We start from the raw sequence: 12,105 nt of genomic DNA, 5'->3' as shown, positions 1-12,105 counted from the left end.
TTATCCACTTCAAAATTGTAATTCTATTTTATAAAATCAAGAATGTGTTCATTAGGCCTTTTATATTTGTTACTGGTCATTCATGCTTCACTTCATATTTGTTATTGGCCATGCTCTGCGTTTTTCAACAAGGTGGGGACAAAAGTACACAAATGTTTCCTTGAAAGATCACTAAAACTAAAGAAAGGGGAAAATATAATCTCAAAGGATCATGGCAACTTAAAGTCGAATTGAAAACTCAGAAAGGTACGTAATGTTTGAGAGCTTGCATGTTCGAGGGACATCATAAGGATATAGAGCCACAAAGGATCCCAATCGATCCAAGACTCACTAAAGGATATTATTCCCCCAGAAAGTTAGGTTACTCAAATGAAGAAATTGACTTAAGCTTTGGTTTGTTTTTACTGTAAACAAAAAAAATAGTATGAAGATAATGTTATTGGAAGTATATGCAAAATTCCCCCAATTGGTATATAAAATTTTATTTTTATAACAGTGTAATAACCTGATTTTGTTTTTTTAAATACTAATTGTAAAACCAACTAATATTTAATAATAAAAGTTAAATAAATTGTGAATATCTATTCAGAATAATAAGAGTTAATATTTTAACTATAGCTGGACTGTAAGATTTGTTTTTTGTTTATAAAAAACAAATAATATAATAAATAATAATATCTTCATAGAATTTTCAGTGTATTTAACACATAAAACATTTTTAAAAGTTTTTTTTATTTAAAGAAATGGGTAATTAAATTAGCTTTACTAATTATAATTGTAAAAAATAGATTATAATCGTAAAAAGTAGATTATAAAAGATTAAATAAGAGATAAATAAAAACATACACATGATATAATAACACATATAACGAGAACAATGCGCGATGTTGAGATAAATACTATATTGTCATAATAAAATAAATATGTACGAAAAATATTTTTGAGAATAGCTTAGGTTTAATAAATTATTTATTCATTTTACATTGTTCACTATCCCATTCATATTTTAGATAGTAGAAAACAATAAATTGTGAGTTTACTCATTTTAATTTAATTTATTATTTATATTTTTTATAACATAGATGTAATATATTATAATGTAAATATATATAATATAATGCTTTTTATATAGATCCGGGCGTAGCCCGGGTAAAATCTCTAGTACGTAATAATACTTGGTTCATGACAAACCAAAGTCTTATACAAACAAAATTCATACACAGTGAAACATAAGCAAATTAAAGTTAACAAGTATCAACTCTATAAACATAAAATGCTATTTAAACCTTTTTTCCACTGATCGTATTATTAAGCCTTCTAGGCAAAGAATTCTAAACAATGAGAACTAGCAAAACAAATATAGAAAAATGATACACCAGTAGGGATCCAAAGTAAACTAACACAAATATATCTTGCGTGTAGATGACCAAAGATTTTTCATATAAAAGCTCCATATTTGCTTCTGGAATAGTTAAATTTCAAGAAAGACAATCTTCGTATTAATCCAAAAATACCACGTTTCAAACTGAATTGAAAACAATTGTCACGCTCTTTTTAATACTCCAGTAAGAGTCACCAAGACGAGACAACTCTTTTTATTGCTCTATTGAAAATAATAGAGTCAAAGAGACAGCTACCATCCCATAGAATTTCATGTTGCCTTTCGAAATAACCATAGTTTGCAGCAAGAACTCCATCACCGTCAAACACTATAAACTTAAAATAAAAACAACAACATTGTCTAAACTTCAAAATCAATCTTATTCATAATTGAACTTCAGATGCAATTGTCAAAACATAAAACATTAATATTGACCAAATAAATAAATATATTAGATTTAGTATTTGAGTTAATTATTCAGTTAATATCTAATTATTTTAAATACTCAATAATATCGTAGTGGATTTTGAATACATATTAATTAGGGATTGAGATCGGGTCTAATACAAGTTTCTTCTTGGAATTTTGAATTTTCGGATAAAACCTAACCCAAAATACCGTAACCACAACCATTTGGTATTTATGTCAGGTTCGGATCGGTTCAAATTCATTTTTATCGGGTTGCATTTCAAATTAGAAACAAAAAATGATGATTATTTAAAAAATTTAACCAATTTTTAGTAACAGATTTATCATTTAAAAGTTTTGTTAAACAACTTAATTACATGGCTAATTTATATGAATCAATTAAAAAGTTCAAAATTATTATTTTTGGCTGGAAATAAAAGAAACTGATGATTGCTTTTAGCATTTTTCCTAAATTTTAAATTGTTCCAACTTGAGAGAGAGAGAGAGGAGAGACGCAGATCCCCCCGCCCCAATTGACCTTGGAGTTTGTTGGTTAGTGTCAACACGTGCGACCCACGTGAAAACTCTCCCTTTCCAGCTTCGTGCTTTGTCTCTTCCTGCGTCTCTCACTCTCTCGTTTTCTCTGCCAAAATCTTTTGACCAACGATCCCTGTCTCATCGGAAACATCGAGTATCTCTCTGCGGCGGAGTAGAATTCAGAAATGTGGAAGGAGGAATCGCTGGATTTAGTACTAGTGCCGGCGGGTCTCGCCGTCATGGCCACTTACCATGTCTGGCTCGGCTACACCATTATCCACCGTCCGAAGCTCACCGCTATCTCCCTCAACGCTGAATCTCGACGACTATGGGTCTTCGCTATGATGGACGTACGCTTCTCCCTTCTCCTCTTCTTCTTTCGATACAATTGAAAACTGATAAAAGCATAGTTTGGATTAGCTAAAAACATAGAAAAAAATTGAAAAGGGTTTATGAGTAATGATCATGAGAACAGTAAAGGTAAATACTTTTAGCTGTTAAGTGATGTAAAGATGTGATCTCCAAAAGTTAGAATCAACTTTTGAGTACAGTTACAAAAAAAAAAAAAAAAAAAAAAACTTTAGTAGACTGTTGCTTAACCTTGGAGCTAGACAATGGCTTTCACTAGAGAGCCCTAGGCATAGGAGACACAATCAAGCACAGAGTGATTTGTTAGTTCCTTCTAGTTGAGTTTGCTGTTTAAATTTCAGTTTTGTCATTATTATTTGTGTAGGATCCGATGAAAAACGGTGTATTGGCAGTACAGACAATCAGGAACAACATAATGGCATCAACCGTTTTAGCCACAACAGCAATCACTCTCTGTTCCATCATCGGCGTCTTCGTAAGCAGCACCTCCGCTTCGGAATCCACAGCGTCGCCTATGATATACGGCAACAAAAGCCCTCTCCTTGCAACCATCAAGAACTTCTCGATCCTCATCTGTTTCCTCATGGCCTTTCTCTGCAACGTCCAGTCCATCAGGTACTACGCTCACGTTAGTTTCCTTGTCACTGTGCCCGTCTCCAGAGGGGAAAAAGAGCACTGCGAGTACGTGGCTAGGAACCTGAACCGAGCTCTCTACTTCTGGTTTCTCGGGTTGAGGGCTTTCTACTTCTCATTCCCTCTATTCCTGTGGAACTTTGGTCCCATCCCCATGTTTGTGTGCTGTTGTATGATGTCTTCGATTTTGTATTTCTTGGACACGACCACTTCTTTTACTAGGCGTCTTCATAGCCAGTCGTTTAGAGAAACTGCTGAGTCGATGGACGGTGAAATCGAGTCAGTGGTTCATGCTCTCTAGATTCTTTGTGTGGGGGGTTGTTCGTTGAGTTTCAAGAGAGATATATTTGCGGAGTGTTTCTGAAATGTGATTGTTTATTTGCGTTTTCATGTAACAATGATGAGAAGATTATCATATGAAACGCTAACACTTACGCAAAACGCAAATAAACAATCGAGAATAATGCTATGGTCTGTACTCTGTAGAATATATTCTATGTAATTTTTGTGGCACTGAAGCTTATTGCAATGCCTGCTAAATGAATCAAAGATGTATCACAATGCAAGTTGGTATATGTTCTCTCAAGTCTTGCATATGACAACCTATATTGGTCTATACATGCGCAACATAAAAGCTCAAAATTACTACAACAAAACGAATCCTTAACTGCGTTCAAGTAGGGGCAAGAAAGCAAGTGCTCACTAATTAAAAATGCATAATTTAAGCAAATCCGAGATGTTTCTATTGGATGTGAGATGCATGCACCATGTAAGTATAATGCAAGTATTATGCATCGATAAAAAAGAAGTATTATGCATAGATAGATGTGACTGTATATAATTTGTGTGTAGGTAAGAGAGAAGATAATATAATCGTGGTGACAGAAGTATAGAGAGCACAAAAGAGTAGCTAGAGATGCAGCAGGCTCTTCCTGCTCTCTATATTCTGTCAAAAACTAGAAACGTTCAAGCAATCAAGCTTAATGTTACTATACAAAGAAAGAACGCATATAACCAGATTTAGTTAGGCGTTATAACATAGTAGTGGAACTGTTACAGTCTTACAGACTATTATGTTATATGCTCAAAATTTTAGAGGCTAAAAACAAATAATTTTTCTTAAGATCGTGGGAGTTATGCCCATATATCTTGTCGAAAGTATTTGAAAATTTTAATTTGAAAAATAAGAAGTTTGAAACCTAGACTCAAAGGAACCAACTTTCTATTAGGCTACCACCACTTTGCAAATAAATGAATATCTTCATTTAGGTATAGTTATTTTTGTTTTAAAGCCACATCCAATGGTGAGAAAAAAAAAGACAAAAAAACAAGGGAAAAACAAAGTAATATAATGTTCTGAAAAAAAAAACTTAATTTTGCGATAAAACATATTTATCGTCGATCTTTCCTCCCCAAAATCACAAAACCGTTCTTTATCAAAAAAAAAAAAAAAAATCACAAAACCATTCACATCTTCAGAAGTTATTGTTTCATTGATTCGTTTGTAAATTGCAACGCAACCGTAATAGAAACATTAATTAGGGTTTTTAAACCTCGATCGTCCATCGTTTCTTTTCGCATTTTTACCAGGTAACCTTTTTATTCCATCATCTTTATGTCTAATTGTTTATTCATGTATGTATGCATGATTAAATTATTTATTTTATTTTTTTCGATAAATAATTCCTTCATTGCGTTGATCGATGATATGAACAAGAAAACAAACAAAATCTAAGTATATTTTCGCTCGTTTTAGAATTTTTTATGCACAACACAATTAAAATTTAGTTCTGAAAAAAAGAAGAATAGATTGTGTATACATATGTTACAATGAAACTGCTGTTTTTAGGTCGATGTAATTAGCCTGCGAGATGGGTAAGATAACGCTTGGATCTCACACGGTAAAGAGCCATGGATGGAAAGTGGCTCGAGAACATCTAATTGACTGGATCATCCTCGTCCTCCTCGGTATCGTCATCATTGTTCTCAACATTATGGAGCCTTTTCATCGCTACATCGGGCCAGACATGTTGACCGATCTAACTTTCCCATTGTATCAGGACACCATCCCTATTTGGGCTGTCCCGGTAAGCACACTTGTTTCAAAAAAAAAGTTTATCTCACTATGCCTTTCATCACAAGAAAGCAGTGCCAATGTAGCTGATTATGTGTGTAGATTATTTGTATATTGGTTCCGATATGCATCTTCACAGTGTACTATTACTTTGGAAGAGATGTTTATGATCTTCATCACGCCATTCTCGGTAAGATCATTTCTACTTATACTGATCATGCTCAAATGTATACTTCGTGTAAAATTGGAATTTTAAACCGAAACCATACATAAATCATTGATCGGCATGATTTAGTAGTATTTGTGTGTTGTGTATAGGTATTGGATTCTCATGTCTTGTAACTGGAGTCACCACTGATTCCATCAAAAACGCGGTCGGTAGGCCACGACCTAACTTCTTCCACCGATGTTTTCCCGATGGTAAAGCGGTATAAAACATCTCCACCAATTCATTACTTCTTAATTTGGACACCAAAGAAGCCCAGCTTGTCTCATATGTCGCATAAAATTTAATGATAGGTTCATGTGTGTTAGGGGCCTCTTTGCAAATCAATAATTAGTATACATAGGATTGTTAATCAAGAGACGTAACCTTTGAGTTAGTGAGGAGCTTAATAGTGTGCAAGAAAATAAAGGAAGATAAAAGCTTAACTAGAACACGAAGAATAAAAGTTAATCTATTGATCAAATAAGATCACTGGGGCTTCTTGTATAGCTCTAATATCATAAAGTTTTTTTTCTTATATTAAACAAAAATGAAAAAAATGCAGAAATTTGATTCGGTTACTAAGGATGTTGTGTGCCACGGACTTAAAAAGATCATCAAAGAAGGTTACAAGAGTTTTCCTAGCGGTCACACTTCCTGTAAGTCTTCTAAAAACATCAAAGTCGTTAAATATAAATCAATTCCGGTTAACTAAACCGGTTAATTACGGTATAAAAATGCAGGGTCCTTCGCCGGTTTAACTTTCCTTGCATGGTACTTATCGGGGAAGATCAAAGTCTTTGACAGAAGAGGACACGTGGCAAAGCTATGCCTTGTGTTCTTACCAATACTCGTCGCAGTTCTCATCGGAATAACACGCGTCGACGACTATTGGCACCATTGGACCGACGTCTTCGCCGGTGCGATCATCGGAATATTTTTCGCTTCTTTATCTTACCTCCACTTTTTCCCTTACCCATACGACGACAATGGTAATAAACTTTTTGTTATCATGTCATTCCTTTCATGAATTGAGGTTAACGATTATAATGATTTTATAAAATTAATAGGATGGGCACCACATGCGTATTTTAGAATGTTGGCCGAGAGTAGTCGTCGTGACACAACGATGACTCGGAGCAGTTCACGAGAGATGTTGGAAAACGACGTTGAGCTTGGCTCTACCTCCATGCCGCACCACCGTAATCGAGGAAGCACTGATTCTGAATGATAATATTCCCTGTGCACATTTTAATTTATTTATGTGTATAATTTATAACTACATGATTATACATGTCTGACCTACTGGTAATTTGATACTACAGCTCAAATGTTACTTTGCCTAAAATATACATTTCAATATGTAGCATATAACTGTTGTTAACCGTGTTCTCAAAGATGTTGTTTGGTTAGCATTGGTTTAGTTTGGTTCATAATTTTCTCTCTGGGTTCTGATTTCAACGTTGGATCCGTATAAATTAAGCAAAGTGTTTCTTCCTTCAAAATATTTGTAATTTTAACCGTTTTTTTGGTCAAACAGAGGTTCTGTGTACTCAAGTTTAGCTTCCAAAACTAATTTTTTTATCTTCCCATAATTTGGAATATCTAGCGGGCCAAGGTACAACCGACTAATCTTATAGGAGCTTGTTTACCAATATCAGACATATCTGAATGTTTGCAATGAAAACTAAATATTCATGTCGTATAACCACACAAACACGTAAATCTACGTTTGATAGTTTCAAACTCAACACATTTTCATGTCCGCCGTACCATTCTACCAAGCTTATGTGGTTAACAAAGTTGAAATACATGAAAACAAACAAAGATAACTATTTAACGTGACGTTAGTTTTAAAGGGTCTCTATTGTGCTACTTTTTTCTTTACGACATCTCTCTATTGGAGGGCCGTCTAGCAACACCGCAAGTGGAGCGGTCGAACAGGACCCAAAATATAAAAACAAAAAAGTTTAATTTTTTAAAAAAGTAGATAGATAAATTATGGTAAGAAACTTTAAAATTTTTGATATAATGTTAAATTTAGAATTTATAATTAAAAAAATTAAACAAAATTATTAAATTTTAAAATTACTTAATAAAATATACGATTAATAATTTTTTTAAATATGGTCTAAAATTAATTTGAGACGATCCTGCTCTATTGTACTACAATTAGTGCTCCATCTTCGGATAAATGAATCTTAATGAAGTGTCATGTTGGGAATCGAACGTGAAACGTCCGGTTGAAGTGAACCGGACACGGTCACCGAAAGTTATCCACATGGGTTTGGTTTTTCATTTTCCCATAAGGTCTAGATTCATCGATCTTCTTCGGAGACGATCCATTTCATTAAACAATATTTTCATCTTTTGATAACCAGTGAACAAAGCAAAACTACATTTGTTATATGACTTATAAAATGCATGCATATGAATCATTTCATATTCATTTTCAACAGAATATGGAGTATTACTTACATGGAAGTTTTTTACAACTTTCCGCAAACAAATTGCAGCTAGCTGTAATGTTGGAAATTGTAAATAATTTAAAGTTAACCATGTTAAATGACAGAAATAAGAATCATATTTTATCAAACACTAGGATCGGCCCGCCCTACGGGCGGAAACATCTGAAAAAACTGTTTTATATAAAAATATATTTTACTTTTATAAATATTTATTCTAAACTGAAAGCAATATTATTAACAAACAAATAATAAATAAAATTTTGAGATTATATTGTTATTTTTAATAAATATATTTTGTTTTAAGATAAAAATAACATTAACATTAAAATTCACTATTTTATATTTTATAGAGAACACAAAATTAATAAGAATAATCCAAAATATGTAATGATATATACTACTTGGTATTAGTTATCTAGTAGCCGGTGCAGCGCAGAAATGAGGTACTTGTTATTTGAGTAATTTTTTTTGTTGAAAGCAATTATTATTTGTTTGTTTGGTTATCATTTACATATAATGAGTGGATGAATTCTTATGGTTGTAAAGAATTTTGTCCGGCAAAAAGTGATTGTGTGAAAGAAAGTTGTATGATCGCAATATGAGTTATTTGTGCATATTCAGAAAAATCTTTTCTGTTGAAATAGAGATGCAGTGGTCAGATTATTTTTATTTTAAAAAAAAAACGTGAGCTTTTAAGAATGTTGTCGGTGCAAAAAAATTATACAGTATTTGTTTTGGTTAACATTTTAGATTTTATATCTTTTACGTATAGATTTGAGTGTTTACTTGCTGTCAAATATGTATTATGAAATTACATCTCTGGTAAAGAAAAGAAGGAGAAGGAAAGGCTTTTTGATGGTTTCCATCTTTAGGTTTGGATTTCTCTTTTAAGGTGCTCATCGTTTGCTTGGTCATCTTTCATTTTGTGATGACTTGAGCTACATCTGTTCATCACATTTGATAAAAAAAAAAAAAAAAAAAATTTACAAAAAAAAAAAATATATATGTATTATGAAATTGCTATTATAATTTTTAGCATCCATCTAGGTAGTGTGTTTTCTAGTGAAAATACATTCTCATCTTCGTACTTGCGTGAATTTATTTTTGTGTAGTATTATATATATTTTATTAAATGTATGTATAAGTTTTAAGTTTGATGGTGGTAAAAGCGGAAAAATATATATTTTTTAACTTTTGATATTTGTTTATATTTATATATATATATATATATATATATGAGTTTTTATTCTCTGTTAAATATATTTATAAATTTTACTATTTACCATCTATTTCGTTTGTATTTTTTTTTTTAGAGATTTACATTCTTATTTCATATTTTCATGAGATTATATGTGTAGTATTTTATATATTTTATTTAAATATTTGTTAAATTTGTAAGTTTAACGGTGGTATATGTATCTCTAAGAATTGTTTTTAGCTAATCTAGCATGTTCATGTAGATGTTTTTTTGGTCATAAACCAGAAAAAGCTATAAGCCTATTTTACTAAATAATTTTAATAATAATTTTTCTTTTTATAACTAATTTTAGAATAGTTTTAATTTATATGTAAATTTTAATTAGGACTGTAGTTTACACCAAAATCCACATAAGCGTAAAACACAGCGGAAGCAATCTATAAGATTTTTCAGTTTAACTTACTACAAACCTAAACCATTCTAATTTAACCATTCATATTTTGTATCTTTTCAGAATCATTATCTATATACTTTATTTGACATTTTTACGTAATTTATTTACGTAATTTTAAACATAACAGAATGTATTGAAGTTTGGCATAGCTTTTCTATATATAGTTGCTAATGGTGATGACGACCTAAATGCTTTATAAGATATTCTAACGTACACTTTAGTAAGTAGATTTAAATTTTTCTTTAATATTTCATATATATATATATTGGTTTATTTTTTTTCAAAAATCTTGGCTGTAATTTAATTTTATTGATTAAAACATATTAAGAAATTTAAATTTCGGTTCATTTTGAGTTTTTGCTTCCCAGAGTTGTGCGTGTAGTATAAACTCAGATTTTTGAGAAGCTGGCTTTCAGGGACGAAGTAATATGTCTCTTTGGTTAGATGTTTCAGAACATCGTTTCCTTGGCTTGTGTAGATCCTGCTCTTGAGTTGCTCTCGGGCCTACCGTGTTGGTCGTGAACGGTTTGCCTTAATACCTCGAGACTTAACACCGTTGGTTTAAGGATATATACATCATTGCAGTGCTTTTAAGTTCTATATATTACGTTTTATATCAGTTATGAAAGAAGAAAAGCTTTCTATTGCTATTACGTTTTAAAGTTCTATTTCTTTATGAAGGTACCATAAATATATTTACATGACTTTAAAGATCCCAAATACTTTTTTTACATCATGATCTCATTTGTGATAATCTCCCAACCCAGCAATAGTTGGATCCCATTAACAATCACTAATCTTCATACCAAAGCACAATCCAAGATGATACAATATTTCATCATCAAAAAGAGAAAGTTTCATCCATTACTTGTGCCACAGCGAGTGAAGCTCTATGCGTAGGGATCAGATTCATCACCTCTCTCATAGCTTTAACCACTAAAGAGATCTCCTTGCAATGGTTAAACAACATCTTAGTCCTAGTGTGGGGTAGTAACAACCAAAGAAAAAACTAAAGATTGGCCAGGAAAATTTTACCTGCAGCCTCCAATCGTTTTTGGAGCTCTTGGCCAGTAAAATCATTTTCAACCTGAAGAAAAATGGTAGAGAAGGGAACAGAAGATGATTTACCAAACATAAAATATCAGTGAGTGAGACTTATATTATCTGGAATTCAGCGATTATTCTCAACTGAGATTCTTCACCTCCGTCTGATAACGGAAGGGATGCAACCAAAGCATCAAACTTCAACAAAACAAAGTACCACGCCAAGGACTCAAAACAGCAGAATAAAAATGACATGTATTTCACATAATCTTAACTAAATCTGAAGAAAGAAGGAGAGTAACCTGTTTAGCAGCCTTGACAAAATCGGCTCTGAGCTTCTTAGGTTGCTCGCGAAAAGCGGCGGTAGGATCATCGGTAGCCGTAGTTGTAGGAGCAGAAGGTGGTGGATCAGGGTACTTAGGTGAAAGCTGAACCGGAGGGCATCTCTTTGGGGTGTACCTAAAGCATTAAAAGTGATTGCAACTATCAAATTCAATTGTTCTTTCAACTGTGATATTATATCTACGAACTTTTCAATCAATTGGAGCTCACCGTAGCTCCACCCGCACCAATGACGCTTCCAATCACAACCACTCCCGCCGAATCCGAGATTCTATGGCGGTGGTATGAACAGGTTCAGGACTTTGGCGGCTACCCTTGACGCACTGAAGAGTATCATATACCAATGAGCTCTAATCCAATACAGACCATCAACATCTCTCAAGAGCTTTTCGATCCGAGCAGCCATAGAACACTTGAGGGAAGCTTCTCTCTCGCCAATGAATCGATAAAATTTTAGAAAGAAATCTTTCATATTTATAGTAGCAGAATCACACAAATGAATGAATGCGTAGATTCATTGAATGAGAGATCGTGTGATGTGTGAATTTGGAGTTAATTTGAGCTTTTATTGAAGATGCTTGAACCCAGACGATTACTGTAACAATGCTGAAATTCATCCTTGGGTAGAAGAATTCGAATGGACTAAACAATGACGGTGGCTCCTAATTGTTTTTGATGGAAAATTATTAGGACCCAGCAAACACTTGGATCTTCATTGCAGGTTAGCATCAAAAGAATTCATTCATAGGCGGCTATTCTCCGATGTATCGTTTACGGTGTATTGAATTATAAAGGAAAAGATGTGGGCGTTGTTCAAAAAAAAAAGGAAAAGATGTGGGCGTTGTTCAAAAAAAAAAGGAAAAGAAGTGGGCTTAAGCTAATCTTTTAAGAAAGCCCATAAAACCAATCGAAAACAATGAAACGTAGAGTTTTGGAGAAGTTGGACACGTGTCAGTCCCTCAGAAAGCGAGTTTCCAGCTGGATAGGCTAGG

The 12,105-nt window shown here is 32.9% G+C and overlaps 2 protein-coding genes and 1 long non-coding RNA gene across 5 annotated transcripts; 2 read left to right on the top strand and 1 right to left on the bottom strand.

The window, feature by feature from the left end:
* The first annotated feature begins 2,263 nt into the window (after positions 1–2,263).
* On the top strand, positions 2,264–3,857 carry LOC103869595. Of its 2 annotated transcripts, XM_018658815.2 has the most exons (3): positions 2,264–2,470; positions 2,509–2,676; positions 3,060–3,857. In XM_018658815.2, exons 2-3 carry the CDS (start codon positions 2,512–2,514, stop codon positions 3,627–3,629), a joined length of 735 nt encoding a protein of 244 aa, XP_018514331.1. In that variant the 5' UTR covers positions 2,264–2,470; positions 2,509–2,511; the 3' UTR covers positions 3,630–3,857. The 2 variants fall into 2 exon arrangements, with proteins under 2 accessions (XP_018514331.1, XP_009145920.1); XM_009147672.3 differs by having other exon boundaries at positions 2,310–2,676.
* A 273-nt stretch (positions 3,858–4,130) lies between these two features.
* On the top strand, positions 4,131–10,724 carry LOC103869593 (probable lipid phosphate phosphatase 4). 2 transcript variants are annotated; one of them, XM_009147671.3, is made up of 7 exons: positions 4,131–4,918; positions 5,178–5,415; positions 5,505–5,592; positions 5,721–5,830; positions 6,173–6,266; positions 6,351–6,599; positions 6,678–10,724. In XM_009147671.3, the coding sequence occupies exons 2-7, from the start codon at positions 5,200–5,202 to the stop codon at positions 6,836–6,838; spliced, it is 918 nt and encodes a 305-aa protein (XP_009145919.1). In that variant the 5' UTR covers positions 4,131–4,918; positions 5,178–5,199; the 3' UTR covers positions 6,839–10,724. The 2 variants fall into 2 exon arrangements, with proteins under 2 accessions (XP_009145919.1, XP_033147087.1); XM_033291196.1 differs by having other exon boundaries at positions 4,131–5,415.
* On the bottom strand, positions 9,376–11,546 carry LOC117133960. Its single transcript, XR_004458037.1, has 2 exons — positions 11,324–11,546; positions 9,376–11,230 (listed from the first exon to the last, which is right to left on the bottom strand). It is a non-coding gene; the product is annotated as an uncharacterized LOC117133960 (long non-coding RNA).
* Between the last annotated feature and the right edge of the window lie 559 nt (positions 11,547–12,105).

The sequence above is a fragment of the Brassica rapa genome, chromosome A05 (assembly GCF_000309985.2).
Source record: "Brassica rapa cultivar Chiifu-401-42 chromosome A05, CAAS_Brap_v3.01, whole genome shotgun sequence".
Taxonomy (NCBI): domain Eukaryota; kingdom Viridiplantae; phylum Streptophyta; class Magnoliopsida; order Brassicales; family Brassicaceae; genus Brassica; species Brassica rapa.
The sequence above is the reverse complement of the archived record's forward strand: the minus strand, read 5'-3'. Positions and strand labels throughout refer to the sequence as shown.

Bases quoted from the DNA above. Each gene is read 5' to 3' on its own strand.
- LOC103869595 (XM_018658815.2), top strand. From the start codon at position 2,512: ATGTGGAAGGAGGAATCGCTGGATTTAGTACTAGTGCCGGCGGGTCTC. The intron at 2,677-3,059 runs GTACGCTTCTCC...TTATTTGTGTAG, and splicing joins GGGTCTTCGCTATGATGGAC to GATCCGATGAAAAACGGTGT.
- LOC103869593 (XM_009147671.3), top strand. From the start codon at position 5,200: ATGGGTAAGATAACGCTTGGATCTCACACGGTAAAGAGCCATGGATGG. The intron at 5,593-5,720 runs GTAAGATCATTT...TGTTGTGTATAG, and splicing joins TCTTCATCACGCCATTCTCG to GTATTGGATTCTCATGTCTT. The intron at 6,267-6,350 runs GTAAGTCTTCTA...ATAAAAATGCAG, and splicing joins TCCTAGCGGTCACACTTCCT to GGTCCTTCGCCGGTTTAACT.